This window comes from Schistocerca cancellata, chromosome 4 (genome assembly GCF_023864275.1).
Source record: "Schistocerca cancellata isolate TAMUIC-IGC-003103 chromosome 4, iqSchCanc2.1, whole genome shotgun sequence".
Classification (NCBI taxonomy): domain Eukaryota; kingdom Metazoa; phylum Arthropoda; class Insecta; order Orthoptera; family Acrididae; genus Schistocerca; species Schistocerca cancellata.
The window spans coordinates 297,293,820-297,319,102 of NC_064629.1; the positions used below are offsets into that span (position 1 = coordinate 297,293,820).

The 25,283-nt window shown below is 44.9% G+C and overlaps 1 protein-coding gene across 1 annotated transcript in view; it reads left to right on the forward strand.

The window, feature by feature from the left end:
* LOC126184177 (uncharacterized) overlaps positions 1–4,537 on the forward strand; it is a 51,777-nt gene extending 47,240 nt beyond the window's left edge. The window contains exon 2 of the mRNA XM_049926545.1: positions 3,983–4,537. Coding sequence (XP_049782502.1) covers positions 3,983–4,537 — 555 coding nt within the window. The remainder of the gene's footprint in view (positions 1–3,982) is intronic.
* The last annotated feature ends 20,746 nt before the right edge of the window (positions 4,538–25,283 follow it).

Genomic DNA, 25,283 nt, shown 5'->3' on the forward strand with positions numbered 1-25,283 from the left:
TGTGTCATAGCAACCACTTCCCTATCTTCCTGTGCCTCCCTCAACATCACTCACCTGGTTGTCAGTCTAGACTGGCTCCCCACAACGCCATCTGGGATGCTCTCACCTCCACTGTCATTCTGAGCTCCCCACTAAATGGAAGCATTAACAATGCTGTCCAGAATGCAACAGCAGCCATTCTATTGGCAGCCGACTTAGCAATCCCCTATTCCTCGGTATCGCCATGTGGGAAGGTGGACTCTGGAAATCACTGAGGCCATAAGAGATTTCAGGCAGGTTCTCCAGCATCATAAATGGCATCCACCTTATTGCCTTTCAACTGCTCTGTGTCCAGGTCCAGTGCTTAATAAAATGACATAAGCAAGAATACTGGGAGTGGTATGTGTCAACCATTGGACAATATACACCTTCTTTGTAGATCTGGGTGAAGATCAAACGCCTCTATGGACTCCAGTCCTGTGCAGGTATACTTGGTATTTGAGTGGTGCTGGCTTCACTAATCTAGACGCTGTAAAGCCGAAAACTGGTTTTGAATTATGCTTGGTCTGCTGCATCTGAAAGCTATCAACCCACTTTTCGCGTCCTTAAACAGTGGGTGGTGCAGTTGCACTTAACTTCCACTAAATGCCACCTTCAGCACTATAATGCTTTATTTGGTGAGTGGGAATTTTCAGTGTCCTAGCCCTATGCTCTGATACAACTCCAGGGCCAGACTGCATCCATAATCAAATGCTCAAACCCGTATCAGTGGACGATCAGCATCATCTCTTTACAATCTTCAACTGTACCTGTAGTGAGGGTGAGTTACCACCTCTATGGCGAGAAAGCACCATTGTCCTCGTACCGAAACCAAGTAAGCATCCTCTAGAGATCATCTGTAAGTTGCTCAAATGCATGATGAGCCAGTGGCTGTGTTGGCTCCTTGAGTCCAGGACCTTCTGTCTCTGTCCCAGGATGGTTTCCACTGAGGCTGTTCTACTGCTGATAATTTGATTTGCCTGGAGTCTGCCATCTGGACTGCTTTTGTCGGACACCAACACATTACTGCTGTTTCCTTTGACCTCCAAAAAGGTTATGACATCACATAGCAGCACCAAATCCTTGCTACCTTACATGATTATTGTTTCTGGGGCTCGTTACCTATTTTTGTCCAGAAGTTCTTGTTCCGAGTTAATGCTTCCCACAGTAACCACCCCCCCCCCCCCCATACCAAAGATAATGGGGTCCTGTGAGGCTCTCTATCAAATATCTCTCTCATTTTAGAGCGTATCAGAGGTCTAGCAGCAGCAGCAGCAGCAGCTAGCTTCAATTCCCAGCTGATGTGGCTTCCCAATCTTCATAAACTTCAGCAAAGGTGCTGGCTACACCTTCATACACTCACTGTGTCAGTAACAACAGCTGGTGTGCAGGCTGCGCTACAATTCTGCAGTTTTACAAAGCCCTGATCCTGTCATGTCTTCATTATGAGAGTGTGGCATATGGTTTGGCATCACCCTCAGCATTGCGGGTATTGGACCTGATATAAAACTGTGGGGTCCGACTTCCAGCAGGAGCTTCTCAAACTAGCCCTGTGAACAGCCTACTCACAGAGGCTGTGGTCCCTCCACTATGGATCAGGCATCAACAACAGTTATTCTGTAATGCTATACAAATCTGCAGTTCCAATAAGCATCCAAACTATTGCCTGTTTTCCTAGTAGAGCGGCCAACTTCCCACAACAGAGAACCCTAACTGCGGTCGTAATTGCTGTTACACTACAGTATCTCTACTCTGAACTCAAACTTCCCCACTGTTACCACTTGTCAGGGAGTAATCACGTACACTTCCATGGCATTCACCACGGCCTCCAGTCTATCTAGATTTATCTTTGGACTAAAAGATTGTTGACCCCATGGTGTTTTGCTACCTGTTCCTGGCTGTCCTTCATGCAGTTACAGGTTCACAAGTGGTATAAACTGACAGTTCAATGGCCAATGTACAAACTGGTTTTGCATTCACACATGCAAAGTGCAGTGAACTATCCTCATTGCTGAATGGATGCAGTGTCTTCACTGATGAAATGGTGGCTGTGAAACGAGAACTTAGTCGTGGCCATTCTAGTACCAGCTAGATGTTTCTAATCTGCAGCGACTGCCTGAGCTGCCTTCAGGCTGTAGGCCAGCCCTAACCTTGTCACCTATTATTAGTCATGCTATCCAGGGTCATCTTTATGACCTCAGTCAAGCTGGAGGGTCAGTCATCTTTGTTTGGAACCCTGGACATATTGGGATCTCAGGGACTGGACATGCTGACCACTTGGAAAAGTTGGCTACCAGGATGCCACTTTAGGTTCAAATGGTTCAAATGGCTCTGAGCACTATGGGACTCAACATCTGATGTCATCAGTCCCCTAGCACTTAGAACTAACTAAACCAAACTAACCTAAGATCACACACATCTAAGCCAGAGGCAGGATTCGAACCTGCGACCCTAGCGGTCGCGCGGTTCCAGACTGAAGCGCCTAGAACCGCTCGGCCACAATGGCCGGCTGCCACTTTAGGAAATGGGGGTCCCAGAACTGGACCTTCGGTCGACTTTACGCTATAAGTTGTTGGATATCTGGAATTTGGAATGGTCCATCCTGGACTCACCACACTCAGGGCAATAAAGGAGACTATGACCATGTTCACACTTCTCACAGGCATTCCACTGTCCTTTGTTGGCTGCACATTGACCACACTTGGCTGAACCACATCCACATTCTCCGATGTGAGGACCCATCTTACTGTCAATGTGGTGCCCACCTGACGAACCACGTCTTAAAAGACAGACCAAATTTGGCTGCTTTGAGGCGATCTCTTAATCCTCCTGACACATTATCTCTGGTGCTAGTAGACGATGCCGAATCAGCTACTCCAGTTTTACGTTTCACCCACGAAAGTGGTTTCTACTAGTCTCTGTGAGGTGGGACACTTTGGCCTCATTGAGTGCCTGAGGCTGTGAAGGGGCACCCCTAACTGCTCTAGCTGAGTGGTCCCATAGCGGCCCTTGCCCTGTTGTCTGGCCTGGCCCCTACTCTTCCCACATTTTTATTCTCATTGTTCTTTTATGTGTACCGTTTTTAATATTGTATCTTCCCTGACCTTTAATCATCTTGTCGGTGCTGCTCGTTTTCTTGGAGTAAAAGATGGTGTGGTGGTGCTGGTAGGATGAAGAGGGTGCATCTCCCACCACATACCATGCTCTGGGGACCTTCAACTCGACTCTGGGCAGAGCGGCTCGCCAACCTACCTCCCTCTCACTCCTCCCGTACTTCTCCTTGATTTTACCTCTTTTCTCATTGTGTCTTGCTTAAAATCACCCTTCCCCAGATTTGCCTTTTGCATCCTTCTTCTGAGGATTATTCCTGTTTCCTTGCATACAGGATGAATGGACCGATAACCTTGCACTTTGTCTATTTAACGCCAACAACCAACCAACCAATGGAATAAATAAATTGCAGGCGATATCCCGATGGATATTCGGTATATAGCGGACTACACGAAAAAAATCTGCAGATTCTTATGCATAGTCAAAGGGGCTGTATGCTGTAACATCTTGCGTAAACAGGAGTCGCCCTTGTAGCAATCTCTGATGTCATCAGCTATTAACAGGTGAAACCGATAGTGTGTGAAAAAAAACATTCATAATGCATTTTAATTTCACGTTGTGTTGCAATGCTGCCGGCCGCGGTGGCCGAGCGGTTCTAGGCACTTCAGTCTGCAACCGCGCGACTGCTACGGTCGCAGGTTCGAATCCTGCCTCGGGCATGTATGTGTGTGATGTCCTTTGGTTAGTTAGGTTTAAGTAGTAATAAGTTCTAGGGGACTGATGACTCAGATGTTAAGTCCCATAGTGCTCAGAGCCATTTGAACAATTTTTTGTTGCAATGCTAGGATAAGGACTTCATATTTCTTAGTCGGTTGTTAAATTCCTTAGAACATTAAAGAATTTTCATTTGCAGGATCCAATAAGGAAACGTGCACGGGAAGCGCAGGAGCGGAGTAAGAAATGCCAGGAGCAGCGGCAGCATCTGCTTCGAACTGCCTTATGGAACAGCTGGTGCGCCAAGAGCAGAGCACTCTGCCAGGAGCCAGAGATTGGTGGCTCGATATCTGAGTCAAATGAGACTATGAAGTCAGAAACAGGTGAACTGCTATCGCTCCCACAGGCCGTAGCACATCGTGCTTCTGACAGTTCCCCTGCAGTCGGAGAATGCAGTTGTGCAAGCAGCACCTTCCACAAAGAAGACAGTTCTAGCGAGCCGTTGGGCTGCGCCTCGAGCAAATCCAGTGATTGGTCAGGAGAAAACGACATGGTGAAAGCACACTCTGAAAGCAATGGCGTCGAAGAGTCTTCCAATAGCTTTTGCATCACCAGTTTTGAAGACTGCACTGAATTGCATGACATGTCGTGTGGAAACAGCTGTTCTGACTCAGAATATTCTAGCAGCGACGAGTCCGATTTCAGCTGGTCAGACTATGAGGGGTCTGACGAGTTCGACGAGACTGATGAGTGATCGTGTGACACCCCCTCATTCTTTTGCACTCTCCAGTGTGAGGGTAAGTAAAATATATTTTCCTACTTCATTGAAAGGAGTGTTTTCAAGATCATAGTACATGGGCTGTGCGCGTAGCTCTGCTGAGGTTGTCGATACACATCACCAGTGACAAACTCTTAGGATCTCGGTAGGTTGCTTTCGAAATTCCCTTATGGCTAGTCAGATTTAGGTTTCCCATGATTTCCCTAAATCGCTTCCTATGAATGCCAAGGCATTGTTTGAAAGGACAATGCCCCAGTCCGAACTTGAGCTCTCTAATGACCTCGTCGTTGATGGGACGTTAAACCCTAGACCTCCTTTCACAGTTAATGTTCCATAGATCATTTGTACGACCATTTTTTTACCGAAATGACGTGGAACCAGTCAGCTTACAGGATACGGATAAATGATCAGTTTTAACACTAATGAACTTCTATTTTGTAATTTGAATTTCGCAACTACACGTAAAACTAGGTTTCTTTCCACGGACAACCACGTTTAAACAAAGATTCAGCTGGGAAATAAGAGGATACGTCCAGAAGGAATCATCTTACATTAGATTTAAAACTTCAGTTACTATTGGGTCTGTCTTCAGCTTACCGCAATTTCAGTATTTTTACGCCAAAAGTGTTTTGGTTTTTTTTACATACAATTTACTTCGGTGCTTTTACCTCCCGTCACATACTCTGGAAAAAACTGCTTTTTCTTTCATGATTATGTCATAGGGGCTCCAGCTCTTTTGTGGGTACATGTGTGGCGTGCATGGGGCCAAAAGCTGCTGCAGCCTTTGTTCTCTTCCAGGCTGCGTTCCCTTCCCCATACCCACTTCTTTCCGTCCTTCACCTTCCCCGTCCTGCCCCCTCCCCCCTTTCTCTCTCGGTGTTCCCTCCCCTCTCTCTTTCTCAGTGTTTCCTTTAATAACAACCCAGCTATTCCCTCGTTTCCGCTGTTCCTTCATGACCTTATGTTACCTCTCTCAATTTTCTTTACGGTTTTTTCTGATCCCCTTTGGGGTTTGACATCCTTTCCTAAATTGTTTCCATAGCATGAGCCATTTGGTGAAGAACTCTCTCCCTAGTGTCTATGGCGTGGATTCCGCTTCCTCCTTTCCTCCCCACCACACACACTCCCCCACCCCTCACCCCAACCCTCGCTGGGTCATCAGGATGGTAGCCAGTCCTTGTGTTGGGACTCTCATGTACTAATCTGGCTGGGCCCCTGACAACACAGAGCTCACTCATCCAGTATCTAAGCTGTCACCACCTCTTTTATGCCCAGGAGTGTTTCCTTGTCTTTTTGGGCATCAATAATCCCAGTAACAGAAGCTGTGCCAGGTGGCCCTAGGTGCGGCTGGGTGACGCCTACGAGGTGAGCCCCTGATCAGAGCGGGTGATACTGGGGTGGACGCTTTGCACATGAAGTGTGCTAAGCTCCATATTTATGGCTGCTTTCTTGCGGCCATACCTTCAGATGGGACTGGTTCTCTTGGGTTTCTTACTTTTGCTTGTTTGGCCTTCCCTCCCTGGCAATGCCATGGGAGGATCGCCAGGCCCGCCAGTTGCGATGAATACTTCGTTCGTTCTGGGATAATGGGAAGACTTGCACCACTATGAAACTGCTTTTCCTTTTTTTGTAGAACATATTGAGGATAAGTTTGGTGAATTTCATTCCCTTTGTACTATGGTATCTGGCTTCCTACTCATTAAAACGTCTTCTGCCAGTCAGTAGGGTTCCCTCTGTGCTTATGAGTGCTTAGGAGACATCCCAGGTAGCATTACTCTTCAACAGACGTTAAATATGGCCCAGGGCATAATTTTCCTTAGGAAGCTAATTCTTCAGTCTGATTAGGAACTCGGGACTAATATGGCATGGTGCAGCATTCATTTCGTCTGGCGAGTCCCAAGAGGTCCTAAGGACAATCGTGCTGATACTGGCTTTTGAGAGGGATACCATTCCCTACAAAGTTAAAGTTATAGTTAAGGTTGTGACATGAAGCCTATATCCTAACTTCAATGCACCCTTTCCGGTGTTCACATTTCACTCACATGTCTCTGCCTGGGGACTGGGTGTTCGTGTTGTTCCCATCATTTCATCTCCATTCGAGACTGAACCATGTAAGGATTGGAAATTTTTATGGGCGCTGATAACCATGCAGTTCATCGCCCCACAAACCAAATATCATCCTTACCATCACCACTCACATGTCTTAGTGCTGTGAGTCTAATCCAGTTGGTAGCGACCGTCTCAATGTACGAAGTCCTTGCACCTTATCGATCCAGCACGTGAACTGTTCTGGCCCACATTCTCCTAGCCCACCAGATTTCCTGATCTATAAAAGGGAAAGGAAGGTTCAGGAATTAAAGTCTCGACCGTCTATCCTACTTTGAGGCCTGACAGAAATTCGATCGTCTCTACCCAGTATCTTTAAAGTTTACTTTTGCTTCTGTTGCATCCTTTCCTCCTCCTCATTCCTCCTTACTTCCATCCTCTCCGCCTTCCCTTTCCTCCTCTGTCGATTCCCATTACCTCCTCTCACGGAACAACTCCTTCTCAGCTGAAGAAGAGACACTCTTCCCTGTCATCTTCGAGGCATTGGACTTCATCTAGGAAAACCCCTCTCTGGCGTCTCCGGGCTAAGAAACATGTTACTTAGCCTCAAATGGGGGACACAGGCTTTCTGAGTTTAAAGGCCACTCGTTCTTTCAGATCCTGATATTGCTGTGAGCTTCTCTCTTCCTAACCACACCTCATCCATGTGGTGGTGGTGGTGGTGGTGGTGGTGGTGGTGGTGGTGGTGGTGGTGGTGGTGGTGATGCGCAAGTCTCGAGATGAACCCACATCATACATACCAGGGGGTGTCTCCCTTTCCCTGTTAATCAGGGTCCAATCTTATCATTCATGGATTCTGGCCAGTTTGCATCCATTCGGCCTATTGTATGACTCCTCCCATGTCACTGTAACGTATCGCAGGAATTTAGTTTCGTGGATACTGATGCGTCGACTCTTCGTGGTATAAAAGACTTCTGTGGAAGCGAGTCAGTCCTCGACAAGCCTACAGTGGTGTCTGTATATTGTTTCACACGGGCATTGTTAGTTCCTGGGTTTCTCTTCACACTGTGCTGGAAGTGGCGGCTGTTCAGCTCCATTTAGACTCTGCTGTAAGGATACACAGTTTCCATTTCCATCCAGACCAGCCTCCTAAGCTTCCTGCTGTTCTTACCCTTGTTAGACAGTTCCCTTCCTTCTCGTTGGGAATTTTAACGCCCATAACCCTGTGTTGGGTGGTAGTGTGAGGAGTGACAGCTGGGGCAAGATTGTTGAACACAGCTAGCAGGGATTGATCTCTGCTTCTTAAATACTGGAGTTCCCACACACTTAAGTGTGGTGCATGGCACTTGCTCAGTCACTGACCTTTCAATCTGTAGCCCTGGATTCTTCCCCCCCCCCCCCCCCACTCATTCAAAAGGGGTGTGCTTGGCAATTTTTGCAGCAGTGGTCATTCTCCTATCGTCTTACTTTTCATCATCACTCGCCTTGATGCCCTCCCATGTGGGCCTGCACTAATGCGGATTGGGATGTTTTTTCATTGGCTACTACCCAAACTGCTCTACCACAACACAACATTGATGAGTCCATATGGAGTTCGAATGACACCATCCTTTAGACAGCTGCTTCAACATTTGCCTCTTCCTTAGTTCTCCTTGATGGATGATTATCGCTTGGTGGACCCCTGAAATTGCTGCAGCTATTAAAGACTGCCATCGTGCACTCCAGTGAGTGCACAATCAAAAGCTTACACTACTCAGTGGCTAGCCAATGTCATCTACTTGCCCTTTGTCTCTGGAGCGAGAGAGAATTCCATTCCCAATGGCGAGAAAATATCGCTATTCCATTTTTGGAATTGGAAGTTTAAGGTTGTATTCGATCCTAGAATCCTAGGATCTTTAGACTTCGACTCAGTGTGGTTTTCGATGAGGCTGCTGTGCTGCAAATAATTTAGTCCACCTGGAGTCTCTTGCTGCAGTGTTCTTTGATCGCCATAAAGCTTACAATATCACATCCTTGCCACCTCACATGACTGGGGCCTCCGTGGCCCACTCTGTTTTTATCCAGAACTTTCTTTCATGTCCAGGTACAGTTTGGCTCCTCCCATAGCACCTCTCATCTGCTGGAGAATGGGATTCTGCAGGGTTCTGTTTTGAGTGTACCTCTTTTTTTTTATTATTATGACTATCAACTGTTTGGGGGCGGCTGTGGTGTCTAAAGTGCCCCCTCTTTCCAAGCTGATGGCTTTTCCATTTATTTTTGATCGTTTGTGATGGGCATTGCTGAATGCAGACTGCAAGGAGTAATACACAGAGCGCATTCTTGGGCTCTCACTTATGGCTTCCAATTTTTGGCTATCAAGCCCTGTATTATACATTTGTCATTGTTGTACAGTCATCCTTATTCGGATCTGTACTTTGATGACCAGTCCCTCAATGTGGTTTTTTGGGATTGGTCTCTGACGCCTGGTTGATACGGCTCCCCCATCTTCAATTAAACCAGACGTGTTGGTGACACCTCAATGCTCTTCAATGCGTAAGCAACAACTGGAGTGTGGATCATTCTACTGTGCTAAAGCTCTAAAAAGCATTAGTAGAGTTCTGTCTAGATTACACACACGGCTCAACATCACCTTTGACGTTACAGATGCTGTGCCTGATACAGTTGTGGGGTATGGCTGGCAACTGGCGCATTTCAGACTAGCTCCATGACCAGCTTCCTAGCAGAGGCAGGGATTCCACCATGGCAGGTTCTGCGCCAACAACAGTTGATCGCTTTTATGTTAAATGTCCACTGCTACATGGAGCAACTGAACTACCATTTCCTTTTTATAGATACGGAGATCCACCTCCTGCAATGGCAGCTGAGGTCTAGTTAGGATCGCCATCTGAATGCAGTTCCTTTCCTTTCCTTTTTCCTCTACCACCTGTTCTCTGGGCCTGCTCGTGTACACATCCATGGTGCATTTCTATTCCACACTTCTGTCTCGACCTATCACAAGACCCAAAAGACTCATTACAAGCTGAGGCTCTCCACAAATTCTTGGCACATTTTGGTGTTCAGAAATAGTCTACACAGGTGCCTTCAGGGTTGCTGGCCATGCTGGCTTTGATTATTCACATAGGAAGTAATGAACAACCCTTGCCAGATGGCTGCAGTGCTTTCACTGCAAAGATGGTAGCCATCGCCCATGTTCTTGTGCATATCCGTCCTGCACCTGTTAGTTTCCACCGACGACCACCACAGTCGTCTGCCAGTTGCTTTCCCTGTTATCACTGCCCCCCCCCCTACCAACTCGATTTATTACTCTCGCCCACCCATCCACATCTGTGCTGAACATATGACATTTGTTCTCTCTCTCTCTCTCTCTCTCTCTCTCTCTCTCTCTCTCTCGAGCGCGCGCACACGAAGAAACAAATTATTGTGTTCACAGGTTGGTAACGCTCACACCTTCACAGAAAACAAACTAATAGACAAAAATGTTGCGCTGAGTGCTGAAAACATGAAACATTACTAGATGATTCTGTTAAGTTTTACAAAGTGAGGTGCAACTGGTTTCAAAAAGACTAAAAAAAATTGTCAAGAGTGAATGTGAAACCGTTTCGTTATACCTCATTCTCCTGTAACAGCGAAATAAAAAACGGTGGTTTGCGGAGTAGGTGAACAAGAGGTGGTGTGTTCATTGCAGTTAAGAGCTATTTAAACAAAGTTGAGGTCGATACTGCGTCGGACTGTGAAATAGTCTGGATAAAGCTGTCAGACAAGGATTGACCATTGTGTTAGGATGTTTTTATAGACCACCAGCATCCGCTACAAACGTCGCAGAACGTTTCAGGGAAAGTCTTGAGTACATAGGAAGTAAATATCCAAATTATCCATTAGTTATAGGTGGAGACTTTAATCTAGCATCCATTGACTGGGAAAACTATACGTTTATCACAGGAAGCAGAGGCAAAGATTCGTGTGAAGTTATTCTAGGAGCGCTCTCAACATACAACCTTGAGCAATTGGTTAGAAAACCAACTCGAGATGGGAACATGTTAGATATCTTGGCGACAAACAGACCTGATCTTTTTGAGGAAGTTAATCTAGAAGAAGGTATTAGCGACCATAATGTCGTTGTGGCTTCTATGTCAGTGGAAGATGGAAAAAAAACAGCGTAGAGTTTTCTTGTTTGGAAAAGCAAATAAGTGTCATTAATGAATATCTTCATAGTGAGCTCAAAGCATTCACCGCAGGACACAAAGATATTGAGCATCTTTGGTCGGAATTTAAAGGTATTATCCACCATGTGCTAGAGAAGTATGTGCCTAGCAAAAGTATATGGGAAGGAAAGGATCCACCACGGTGCAAAAAACATATTAGGAAGTTGCTGAGAAAGCAGAGAATTTTGCACAGTCGTTTTAAACGTAGTCACTGCCCCGCTGACAAACAGAAATTATGCGAAATGGAAGCAGCGATCAGAAGAACAATGAGACACTCTTTTAACTAATTTGAAAGCAATATTTTATCTGCAGATTCTAAAAATAACCCCAAAAAATTTTGGTCGTACGTAAAATCTATGAACGCTACAAATAATTCGGGTAATGTAACTGATGATGATAAACAGAAGGCCTAAATTCTAAACCTAGCTTTCAAAAACTCGTTTGCGATAGAGGACTGCAGCACCATTCCCCCTTTCAATTATCGAACAAACGAAAGGATGGCTGACAGTGTTTAGTGTATCTGGGATTGTAAAACAGTTACGATCCTTAGACGTCAGAAAGGCATCTGGCCAAGACTGTATCCCCGTAAGATTTTATAGTTGACTATACTACAAAGTTAGCACCATTCTTATCCGTCATCTATCAGAGATCATTGGAACGGCGGAAAGTTCCACTGGACTGGAAGAAGGCCCAGGTCGTAGCAATCTATAAAAAGGGTAGAAAATCGGATGCACGTAATTACCGGCCAATTTCACTGACATCGATTTGTTGTAGAATCATGGAACATATTTTATGTTCAGAGATGATGACCTTTCTAGACTCTGAGAAGCTCATGTGCAGAAACCAGCACGGTTTTAGGAAACAGCGGTCATTCGAGACACAGCTGGCCCTCTTTGTGCATGATACACAACAGGCTCTAGATACTGGCTCCCAGATTGATGCCATATTTCTCGACTTTCTAAAGGCGTTCGACTCAGTTCCGCACCGTCGCTTGCTACAAAAAGTGCGCGCTTACGGTCTATCCAATGACGTATGCGGTTGGATAGAAAGTTTTCTAACAGACACGGAGCAATATGTCGTCCTGAACGGGGTAACTTCAATAGAAGCAAGAGTAACTTCAGGTGTGCCCAAGGGCTTCGTAATAGGTCCTCTGCTTTTTACGATTTGCATAAACGATCTTCAAACGGCTCTGAGCACTATGCGACTTAACTTCTGAAGTCATCAGTCGCCTAGAATTTAGAACTAATTAAACCTAACTAACCTAAGGACATCACACACATCCATGCCCGAGGCAGGATTCGAACCTGCGACTGTAGCGGTCGCTCGGTTCCAGACTGTAGCGCCTAGAACCGGACGGCCACTCCGGCCGGCCATAAACGATCTGGTTGATTGTATTGACAGCGGCCTTAGACTGTTTACCGATGATGCTGTTGTCTACAGGAAAGTAGTATCACACGAAAATTGTGAACAAATCAATGAGGATTTGCAGGAAATAAATGCGTGGTGTAATGACAGGCAGTTATCTCTATATTAGTAAGTGTAACCTACTGCGTATAACAAGGCGAAAATCCCCATTAATGTAAGAGTACAAAATAAATGATCAGTCTTTGGAAGCGGTAACATCAGTCAAGTATCTGGGTGTGACTGTTCGAAATGATCTCAAATGGAATGATCAGATTACACAAGCAACGGGTAAGGCGAACTCTAGATTGCGGTTTATTGGTAGAATCCTGAAGCGATGCAGTCCTTCAACAAAGGAAATAGCTTACAATACGTTAGTTCGTCCAGTTTTAGAGTATTGTTCGTCTGTATGGGACCCTTACCAGTTGGGTCTGATTCAAGAGATTGAGAAGGTCCAAAGAAGAGCGCCAAGATTCGTGACTGGTACATTTAGGGCTTTACAAATCTCATAGAAAGTTTGAAGTGGGACACACTTGCAGATAGACGACGCGCTAAACAGAAGGGGCTGCTCACTAAATTCAGAAATCCAATCTTCACCGAGGATGTAGAGCATATATTATTACCACCAACTTTCAAATCGCGTAATGATCATAATTCAAAGATAAGGAAAATAAGAGATCGTATTGAGGCGTTCAGATAGTCGTTTTTCCCTCGCGCGATCCGCGAGTGGAACAGAGGGGGGAAATATGATTTTGGCGCGAATTGTGCCCTCCGCCACACACCGCTTGGTGGCTAGCGGAGTATATATGTAGATGGAGATGTAGAAGACGCAAACGCCACAAGTAAATTGTAGGTAAATAAAATAGAAACATATCTGGTGTAAAAATACTCAGCAATTGCAGTGAGCTTAAGACGGAAAACCAGCGACAGATCATAACACACGCTGTGAAAGATGACGATCCAAACATACATCTGATTTCAAACTTGCGTTTCTACCTATCAGATATTTTACGTTGTTGGATAAATCATCAAAAATATTTTGATGCACATTAAACTCCTTGTGACTGACAGCTTTAATAGTAGATACTAAAGGTCATTTTTTCTTCTAATGTTATACGCCGAAGGGCCAAAGAAACTAGTACAGGCATGCGTATTCATATGCAGAGATATGTAAACAGGAGAATACGGCGCTGCGGTCGGCAACGCCTGTATATGACAATAAGGTTCTGGCGCAGTTGTTAGAACGGTTACTGCTGTTACAATGGCAGGTTATCAAGTTTTGAGTTCGAACGTGGTGTTACAGTCGGCGCACGAGCGATGGGACACAGCATCTCCGACGTACCGATGAAGTGGGGATTTTCCCGCGTTTCAAGAGTGTACCGTGAATATCAGGAATCCGGTAAAACGTCAAATCTCGGACATCGTTGCGGCCGGAAAAAGATCCTGCAAAAACGGGGCCAACGACGACTGCAGACAATCGCTCAACGTGACAGAAGTGCAACCGTTCCGCAAATTCTTGAGATTTCAGTGCTGGGAAATCAAAAAGTGTCAGCGTGCGAACCATTAAATGAAACATCATCGATATGGGTTTTCGAAGCCCAAGGCACACTAGTGCGTGCTTGATGACTGCACGACACAAAGCTTTACACTTTGCCTGGGCCTGTCAACACCGACGCGGGACTGTTGTTGACTGGAAACATGTTGCCTTGTCGGACGAGTCTAGATTCAAATTGTATCGAGCGGATGGACGTGTACGGCTATGGAGACATCTTCATGAATCCATGGACCGTGCATGTCAGCAGGAGGATGTTCAAGCTGGTGGAGGCTTTGTAATGGTGTGGAGCGTCTGCAGTTGGAGTGAGATGGGACCCCTGATATGTTTAGATAAGACTGTGACGGGTGACACAAACATAAGCATCCTGTCTGATCACCTGCATCCATTCATGACCTTTGTGCATTCCGACAGACTTGGGGAATTCCAGCAGGACAATGCGACACCCCACGCGTCCAGTATTGCTATTGGGTGGCTCAAGGAACACTCTTCTGAATTTAAACACTTCTGCTGGCCACCAAACTCCCCAGACGTGAACATTATTGAGCATTTCTGGGATGCCTTGCAACGTGCAGTTCAGAGGAGATTTCTGCCTCTCCTACTCATACAGATTCATGTACAGCCTTGCGGGAGTCATGGTGTCAATTCCCTCCAGCACTACTTCAGTCATTAGTCGAGTCCATTCCACGTTGTGTTGCGGCACTTCTTCGAGCCCTTGGGGGTCCTCATCGATGTTAGGCAGGTGTACCAGTATCTTTGGTTCTTCAGTGTAGGTATTCTGTTCTTGTGAAACTGTAATGGATTATTTATGTGTAATTTCATTAGCAATATACATACACACACATTTCTAAACGATGAACTACCCCAGAAAATTATTCCATAAGGTATTGAATGGAAATAGCAAATTAGGTTGCGAGAATGGTTCCTTCGTTTCTAAGGTTAGCAAATACACAAAGAGCAAATGTAGCTGAACTTTATTATTTGAACAGCTCAGTGTTACGGTGCTTTCAGTTTTTTATCAATACATGAAGGCAAAAATTTAGATCGTTCTAGTGTTTACTGACTCCTGTTCATGTGCTACAACAAGTTTTTGTAAGACTAATTGCGGCATACAGCCGAAGATAGTGTGTGCCCTCAAAAATGAGGGAGAAGACATTTGAAGGGTATTCTTCCAAAAATACCATGAATAATTACTTCTGTGGCTTTCTCTCTGATAATATTCATTAAAACTCTGATACAGCTGCAAAAAGAACCAATAATACGTGATGAATATTAAGTCGAAGGTTATTCACCATATGTATGGATTACCCCCCCCCCCCCCCCAAGGGCTCATGGCTTTCGTGAATTTCTGCATGGTGCATACAGGGCCCCGACCTATTGCGGCCTGGTCTTCATTCCCAGGCTGCATTTCCTTCCCTGTGCCCTGCCCCCATTGTCTTCACTACTTCCCCTCTGCCTCCTCCTTTCCCTCTCTGTGTTCCTACTTAGGTCGACCTCTCTCCACCTGGTTTCCCGTATTCCTTACAGTTTTGTTCCAATTGCCTTCTTTTTCACCTTTCATTTTTGGTGTTTTTGGTTCCCCTTCGGCGTTTCACCTCAGCGTCCGAATTTTCTCTGTAGTGTGAGCCATTTGGGGGAAAAACCCGCTCCCTAGCATCTATAGTATGGTTTCGTCTTCCCTCTTCCTTCCCCACCATATCTCTCCCCCCCTCCCCCCCTCACCCCCCTAGGTCACTAGGATGTATTGCCAGTCCATTTGGTGGGGCTGTTAGGTACCCATATGGCTGAACCCTTTGACAACAAGAGGATCACACTTCTGATGCCTGAGGTGAGGCCTCCCTGCACGTGCTCAGGAGTGGTTGCTTGTCACTTTGGTGCCTCGGAACTCGTGGCAACAGCTGCTGTCACACAGGCCTTGCTGTGGCTGGGTGGCGCCTACGGAATCGGAGTGGGAGGTATCAGGACGGGTGCTTTGCGTATGAAACTCGTTAAGCTCCAAAAAACTGGCTGTTCCTCTCTGGCCATCTCTTCAGTTGGTATTTGATCATTTAATGCTGCTTCTTATGACAATGCAGCCTTCCCTTGCCTGGCTATGCCCTGGGGCTACCTGGTCTGCACTAAGACTGATGAGGACACTTTCACCAGCATCATTATTTTTTGTGGAAAATATCGAAGACAAGTTCGGTGAAGTGGAGTCTCTCAGTAAGATGAGGTAAGGTTCACTGGTGATCAGAACTTCTCCTGCCACCCCACTCTAAAGTGGGTGTCCATTACTCCTCACCAGTCTTTGAATATGGCTCAGAGAGTCATGTTTCAAAGTGGCTTAATCGTTCGAACTGGTGATGAATTCTGGGCCGAACTTTTATAATGGGAGTTTATTTTTTGGTGCATTCATGAAGGTCATGAGGACAATTGCATCAATACCAGTGCCTTTATTCTGGCAATTGAGAGAGAGAGACCCTCCTGGAGAAGCTCAAGGTTGTGTGTTACAGGTGTGACATGGACCTGTACATCCTGCTACCCACGAAGGTTTTTTGATCATGTTTCGCTCATACCTTCTCGCTGTATGACGGACCCTCTTTGTGGTGAATGGGGCCATCCACTCAATGAGGAGGCCTCTGTTCTGCCACCCGTGTGTGTGAATTCTCATGACTGTCACTCTCTGTGCTTGCCTGTTTATAAGAAATGAACAAGTTATTGGGGTCTAAGTCTCTTGATAGATTATCTTACACTGAGGCTTATCCAAAATATGACAGTCTTCATCCTGTGTTGTTGACATCTAATTTGGCCTCTGTTACGTCCTTTCACCCCTCCTCCCCCTCCTTACCCCAGTCCTGCCCTCCTCTCCTTCCCCCCTTCCCTCCCACACCAACCCTCCATGTGTCAACCCCTCTCCTTGCCCTTCTTCAGCTCCTGCTAGTGGTGGGGCTCCCTCCAGGGACCTCTTCCCCAGCGTCCGCGTCAGGCCAGAGGCCTGCTGCCCCCAACTTGCTTGCAGGACTCACAGTACATGTGCTCCAAGGCCGCCCATTCTCTCAGTTCCGAATCTTGCCGAAGCTTTGCCCTCGTCGAACTGAGGAGGAGGAGGAGGAGGAGGAGGAGAAACGTAAGTCCCAGGACAAGGCCCTTCCAGTGCCCCCACAGGTACCACCTCCTCCCCTCACAAGTCTGACCTCTTATTTACGAATGTCACCCTATCCCCATTGGTAACAGATGGTAGCTTAGCAGCGTGACTGGCTCCAGTTAGTTCACCTCCCATTTGTATCCCAGCACTGTGCTTATACAATGGAACTGTAATAGATAATACTGTCACTTACTTCCTTCTTCTCAGCAGCTTGTCATTCTCCAGAAATCTCATTTTACTGATGCGCACTCACTGACCCTTAGTGGGTTCCATTAATTCTGTCAGAACTGGGTTTGAGCTCTAAGGGCTTCCAGTGGCGTTTGTTCATTGATCGGTATGCGCAGTTTTAGTACATGGATCCTCCTCCATACAACATGGGAAGTAGTGGCCATCTGGAGCACTTGAACTCCTATAGTCACGGTTTGCAATCTGTCTCCCGCCTGAGAAGCCCTGCTACCCTAACTGCCCTCCTCACTCACCAATTTCTTGCAGACCACGACCTGTGCCTTCTTAATTATCGATCCCTTTCTCATTTTAGTGCCACCTACTGCACTTCCAATACCACTGATCTTTCACTCATTTCTCCTCCCCTTCTTCCATCCTTAGACTCTTCGCAACATGGTGACCTCTAAGATAGTGACCACTTCCTGTTGATTCTCTCATTCCCCTCCCACCTCCCAATGGTCATGTCACCCTAGTGAGTCTTCTATCGTTCTGGTCTCTATATACCTCTCAGGTCGTGTTTAAATCTTCTTTGTCAGGTTATATTGATGAAGTCGATTGTGATTTGTCCAATAAGATAATTGGCACCACCAGCATTGCCGTTGCCTGCTCAGTGGATCCCAGTTGCAGCAGGTCATTTCCCTGGTGGAGCACAACCATTGCCACTGCCATCCCCATCTGTGATCACCATCGCAACATCTTAAGTGGCACCTGTCCTCCACTGGTCTTATTACCTTTAAACATCTTTGTGACAAAGACCGTTTCTTAATCAAACAGAGCAGGCAGGTGGGGGAATGTTCTGCCTCCTCCCTAGATTCTTCGGTCGCATCGTCGTGGGTGTGGGCTACACTCTGCAACTTTACATGTTGTCAGTGGCGGTCTTCCTTTCTGGGCCTTGCCCTTCCATGTGACTTCTGTACAGATCCATCAATTCTTGTAGAACACCTTCTGGCCCATTTTGCAATGGCATCAGCGTTCGCTTCCTATCGACTGGTGTTCCTCTATAAACAGTGGGTTATGGCCAGAAGCTACCCATTTATGTTTCACATACTGTCAGGCGGAATCCTACAACGAACTTGTGTTTTCTGTCTTTAAGCCCATCAAGGATCCATCGTTCATTGATAGTTACCAGCCAGTCAGTCTGACCAATGCCCCCTGCAAGTTATTCGAATGTATGATGACTTGTCAGCTCAGTCCTTGATTCTCAGAATCATGTATCTCCTAACCAGTGCAGCCTTCAGGAGGGACAGTCTGATTGATCATCTGCTTCAGTTGGAAACTGCAGTTCAGTGCTGTTATCTTGTTGCAATTTCCTTTGATCTTAGCAATGCTTATGACATAGCTTGACACACCCCACTAGTGCTTCATAGGCGGGTCTTTGGGGCTCCCTCCTGATTTTTATTCACCAATTCCTGCCCTAATGGTCGTTCAGAGTTAGTTCACACCATTCTCAGCTCTCCTCAGACCCAGGTGAATAGCATTCCACAGGACTCTGTATTAAGTGTCCTTCTTTCCTCATCACTTTTGTATACTTCTGGCCCCTGCTGGATTGTTGGTCATCCCCAGCCCTGTATGTGGATGATTTATTTATTTGTGCCACCTCTAACTCAGTAGCTTCTGTGGAGTGACAGCTCCAACCTGTTATCTGGCAACTTCGTGCATGGACACTCTCTCATGGTTTTCAGTCATCTCCCCTTAAGTCGAGGGTGGTGAGTTTCTCTCCCTGTACAATGGTCCATTGAGGTGCGGAGCTATACCTCGACATCAAACACCTGACCATGATCCCCCTTCACTCCATTTCTTGGATCTTCTTTTCGACAGCAAGCTTACTTGGTTACCCCATATCTGCCTTCTGAAGGTTAGCTGTTCCCATAACCTCAGTCATTCTCTTCCTAACCGACACATCTTGTGGTGTGGATAATTAGACTCTGCTCCACCTTTATTGGGCAATGGTTCTGTCGCCTTTGGACTGTGGTTGTGAAGTTTATGGATCATCTGACCATTCTACAATGTTCCCCATAGACCCAGTCCACCTTCATGTTATCCATTTGCCCACCAGTGCCTTGTGCAGTAGCCCTGTCAATAGTCCTCTTGGTGGCGCTGGGATTCCTCCCCTTTCGGTTTGGTGGTCGCAGATCCTGCTTCCCTATGCCATCAGTATCCACACTCCCCCTGCTCAACTCTCCTATTTTTTTCAGCTTTGGAATGTTATCATTTGGTGTTTTTTTCCCACCACCCTCTTGGTCTCTGCTGTGGATGACCTTCTCGTGGATCTTAGCATTGCTGTTTGTTAGGTCGACTTTCTTTTGGTTCTCGAACACATTGGTATCCCCATTTTCCGTGACCCCTCCCAGAGGCCAATTTGTGGCTTTTTCTCAACTGCATTTTTTCTCAGTCATGGGGTGACTTTGAGGTGGTGGTGGTGGTGGTGGTGGTGGTGGTGGTGGTGGTGGTGGTGGTGGTGGTGGTGGTGGTGGTGTTAGTGGTGGTTATCCCTCTCTTCAATAAACCTCTTGCAATCGAGAAGACACCCACCGTATGGCTTTCTTCCCTCCACGTCACGCTGCAGGAACCTATAAATTCCTGTTGTCTTCATATCGGTCATACTATGCTCAACCACGATTGCTTATTCTGCCCCCCCCTCCCCCCTTGTCGTTCCAGGGCCTTGCTCATGGTGATCCATATTTTGCTGGACTGCCCCTGCCTTATGGCGCTTCGCACTGACTATGCCCTCTCACCTTTGTCCCAGGTGTTTGTGGGCGACCCTAACATTGGTCTCTCCTCTGTTTTCTTTGCAAAAGTGGTTTGTCCTCCCAGGTTTTAGTACCAAAATTTCCTCTGCAACTGAAATCCCTCTGCTATCATGGGGTTGGTTATTGAGGCCTTGGCCTTGCATACACACTGGCCAGGTTCTTCCTCACCTTTTCCCCTGTGTTTTGTATGGCCTTTCATTCAGTTTTGTTTTCCTTTTCTGGTGTCTTCTTCCACGTTTGTTGTCCCTGTTGTGTCATGATCATAGTATGATGTGGAGATGGTGCCCCAATGCACTTAGTGTCTCTGGGTCACCCCTGCTCTCGTAGTTTCCCCTTCCTCCCCCCTCCTCCTCCTCCATTCTTTGCACTTTCTGCTGCCCCCAATGTTCCTTTTATCTTTCTTCCGTTTTCCCTTCCCCTTCCCCCTAACTGGGCTATGCTGTTCGAGTAGTTCCCCCCTTCGTTTTTGCCGCCTTAGATCATGTGGCTGACGACCTCGTGTTTGGTCCCCTTCCCCAACAAACAAACAACCAACTACATAGGGAATAGGAGTAACGAAAAATAGGACTCTTTGGGACTCACTTCCTGATTTCTCCCAAATTCCTGAAATTTTTTCTGCCTCTAACATTGCTGGAATTACTCAGAAAATTTCTGAAGCACGACTTTTAAAGACTACCTTTTTTCGGTCACTAAGACATGGTAGAGAAAGCGTAGCCTGCGTGAGATTACTACCGTCTAATGGTGCCTCTCTGCTCTAGTGAGGGAACGAATAAGTTTATGCGGATTGATTGTATGCATTGTGTTATCCGGCAAATATGTGCAACTTCGTATTTATTTTCAGATACCGACGACAAATTCGGTGTATTATTTAACGCCGTACTTCAGACGTGTACAATTCACCCTTGCGCTGTACCGAAAAATCTTTCTTTCCGTCGAACTGCCGTAAATCAGTCCCTAGCCTCACTGATTCTCAGACAGCTGACAACTCGTGCCTACCCGCAGGCCGTGAGAACGTCACTCCTAGGCACATCTCGCAACTAAACAGTACGCGTCCCTCACTATGTAACGATAAAAAAAATGCAGTGGTTTTTACCAGAAATTTCGCTAGTCCAGCCACTGGTTCAGTACTGCGGTGCACTCAGTGCTTTGCTTCATATCTGCAAGACGTTATTCTTTTACACTACTCATAATGTTTCTGTCTCCATATATTTCTTCTCCATTCTTCATGTTTCTTAATAAGCCACCTCTAGAAATGTTTCTTCGGGAGCTTCAGGTACGTGGTAATGTAAACGGGGTTTGTTGTTGTTGTTGTTGCCATTGTCCAAATGTTCACAGTAACTTTCACCAACGACGTGAATGCAGGAACTCGAAATCTTCATATGTGCACGTTACCTCAAAAGTTTAAACCCCCACCCCTAATTATATAACCTATTTTTGAAGATAAACTGTTTTTCATAATGTTAAGAGCACGGAATGACTGACTGTTGAACAACATGGCCTGAGCGCGTTACTGTTTCTATTAATGCCCCATTGTAATAACAACTAGTAGTTAGAAAGCAAGCAGTATTCTTTTCTGAGGCTTATAAATCTGTGTAATTGCTTTTTTTTCTTAACCTTGTTATTATGAGTAAGACTCGTAGGAGTAAATTTCTAAAGGATAATTGCATGTTGTCTTTGTGTAACATGGTGTGCCCCGTTTGTGCTGAATAATAACTTTCGCGATACTTCTAGACTAATCACAAAATTTTGTTTCAGATGCAGTCGGGAATATTTGAAATCCTCACTGTAAAGGACAATACACTGAGAAGAGCTGAGACAATAACAAACATCACAGAAGAAATCTTTAAATATTTTTATTTTAGAGATATACGTAGAATAGCCTGAATAAGCTAGGACACTTTTAGTTCTTCACTTTTGTAATTAGTACTGTATTTATGTTTTCCTATGCTTATTAGGAATTTTAACTTCCGTTAAAGAGTAAGATGGTTATACTCATGAACGTATGAATCGTCTTTCACACACACTCCATGGTTCCCAATCCTCCACGCTTAACTGTGTTAATCGCCCAATCATTTCATTATCTCAGAACGATTAATTTTTTCGTTCTCTTCTCAATTTCTTCAGTAAATGTGCTACTAGCAGATGAAAAACGTAAATCGTCAGTTTCCATATAGCCAAAGGTTGGCTGTCGAGATGAAGTAGATGTTGAGAAGAGATTTCGGTTACTCGAATCCCTGAATCAATGTTTCACAGTGGCCCAACTATTGAACGTGAGACTTTCTTCCCTCCTGTGCTCAATTCGGCAGCAGTCAGAACTGCAGATACGCTGCCTGGAAGAGCAACGACAATTGGGAATGTATTAGAACGTCCAGTTCCTAAAAGTGTAGGATTCTAATTATTTCCTCTAGTGCAGCGATATTAATGGCATTATGTGCTAATAAATAATGCTGCAGTGATGCTGCTCTTAACTCCTGCTAAAACTGAAAATGTGAAAACACGATAGTTGATTATTTCAAACGTTTTGTGGTTCTAATGGAAAAACGATCAACCGTTTCTTGTACGTAACACCTTTCCCCAGACATATCATTACAATGAGGGGCAACCGAATTAGTTGTGTATATACCAGAGAAAAGGTAAGAAACTCTATTTACCTATTAAAACAATATTTGATAAAATAGCAAAACGGGGCTGCGTATTAGTTTTCGCAACAGTCAGGCAAAGTAACCAATTCACCGAGTTGTGGATTTATGAAGACGTCTGTGGTACACTTGAAGATTTTTATTCTTACATTTCACAGATTGTAGGATCACTTACTGCAAGATTCGGACAACACGTTCTACCTAGTGCGAGCAAGCTCAGCTTTCTCAGCTTTACAGGAAGAGGCAAGTCGTAAAAATTTAGATGAAGCTTTGCATATGCTACACAGTTGGCCATTTGACGCGTTATTGACATATTGAAACAAATTTTAAATTACAATCATTTCAATAATTTTTGGATAAAATAAGAAACGGAGGTTCTTCTAGGCAATTTCTCTGTAACTCTGAAACAATAACATTTTTATCTGATTCTCTCCTATGTTTGGAGCTTACCTTTCTGCCACGGACCACGATTACACTTTATTCGCCTTTTATAGTACTCCTCGATTTGTGGAGATAAATGTTAATTTACGTTATTTAATAATAGTTGTGTGTTAGTTTTAATATTCAGCCTGTTGAAATGGACAGAAGTCTCAAGATGTCTTAATTCAGGCTGTCGAAACTGTGTTCGTATGGACATGGGACTATCAAAGGTCCTCTGTTCGTAGAGACTTGGAAGAAACATACTAGAGGGTATCCCACCTTTTTTGTCTATCTGCATTTGATAATTTATTTGTGTTAGAGCCATCATATGGTATTTTATTATACTACAGTTAATACAAAAATTTTGTTGGCTGTTTACACCTCAAATGTGCAATAAAATATTCTTCCCTTTTATCATGTTTTTACTGCTTTATATTCCTTTAACATATATTTTGACTTAAGAGTGTTCCTCTGTAGAACCTTTAGATTACTTATGTTCGTACAGTATAACAAAGTCACTGTAAGTTTTGTATATGTTTCTGTGTTTTTATATTTTGACGATACGGTTCTGATCCCAAGTTCGTTGACTTGCATCCTATTTGATTCTAATACGTTGACGACACAGTACTTGTCTCCAGTTCAGAGCTAATAGTTATTTCGTGTTTTGCATATGCTGCTACGATGATAAAACGTGCACTCCTTGTATTCTTCTTAAAACTAGAAATCTGTGACAATAAGTTACTGATTCATTTCAAGGTGATATGACACTAATTTTTAGCTGGAATTTTCAAGCTACTCCACAAACACGCTGTTACCGTACTTAGCATGGTTTTGTTGACTTATTAGGGATGTAATTGCATCTCCATCTAAAATTAGGCTCTGCAAGCCAACTTAAGGTGTACGGCAGAGGGTACTCTTAGAATCTCCTATAAGGAACTGAAAGCAGGATATTAGATTTCCACCTCATTTTGTTTAAGTAATTATTCACTTACCTACACACGTATGTACCTACATAAAGCATAATTTATGTATGGTGAAGGGTCCAAAGACTAAAAGAATGAAACGATGTTGTGTAGTGACCGCCAAGGAGAGCGTTACCTTGCAAAATACCAGGTAATCACCAAGTATTTAAAAATAGATTTCTGATTGGCTGTATGGCACGTAGTAAGATACAAATGTACAAATAAAAGAAACGGGTATTGTTTATAGATAGATAGATAGATAGATAGATAGATAGATAGATAGAGAGAGAGAGAGAGAGAGAGAGAGAGAGAGAGAGAGAGAGAGAGAGAGAAGATATGTCTTAGTAGTAGCTATAGAATTAAGTCCCTACCTACCCATTCGTCCACAAGTATTGTGAAACAGATGGTGGCTTGGCGAAATATGGATGACAAAGTAAACGTTGTTTGGAATAAATTGTAAAAAGTTTTTCATTTCAAATAAACGTGGTTAAAATGGTGAATCCGCCATGAGCATCAGAGGCTTGGCCACATACAACACGTCATAGGGAGCACAGTGTGAACTGTCGTAGCAGTAGCAGCTGCAGATGTCCCATCTATCGGACCATTAACGGTCATAAAATGCAGCGGCTCGCTACTGGAAATGTAGCACTAAGTCTTGGCCGCAGCAGCGGATCTGTGTATCGATGTGGCACACACCGCAGGTATTATCTGCTCACATCCTCCGACGCAGCTTATTCCTGAGACGCAGCTAGGCGGTGTTGTGTGGGGCCAAGGCTCCACTGTTAAGGTAACGGCCATCAATCACTTCACTGTTGAGAGCGTCCATTGTTGTGGTCTCCAGCCGAAATACTGGTTTGATGTACCACGTCTGCACCTTAGTCTGTCCTGTGAAACTCCCATCTCTGCATAACGACTGCAGCCTTAATCTATTTGAACCTGCTGGCTGTAGTCAAGCCTTGCTCTCCGTCTACAATTTTTCTCTCTTCTCCTCCTCCCTCTCCCCTAAAATTCATTCCCATTAGTAAATTTGATTCCTAGTGCCTCACGATGTATACTTTCGACCGATCCCTTCTTGCAGTCAAGTTGTTCCATAAATCTTTGACCCCAGTTAGATTCAGCACTTCACTGGTTATTCGGTATACCAATCAATCTCCAGCATTTTTCTGTAGTACCAAATTTCAGAATCATCTGTTACCTTGTCCAGCCGGTTCATCGTCCACGCTTCAAACCTGTACAATGCTCTCTGCGTACAGATACTTTCAAAAAAGAGTTCGAAAACTTTAATTTTTATTAGATACTATATGTATCCATGTGGTACCAAAAACACTTCAGCAAATTCATATCTCTGATGAAAATGATAGGCTGAAGGCGTTGCAATGTCTGCCATTAGGAAACCTCTTT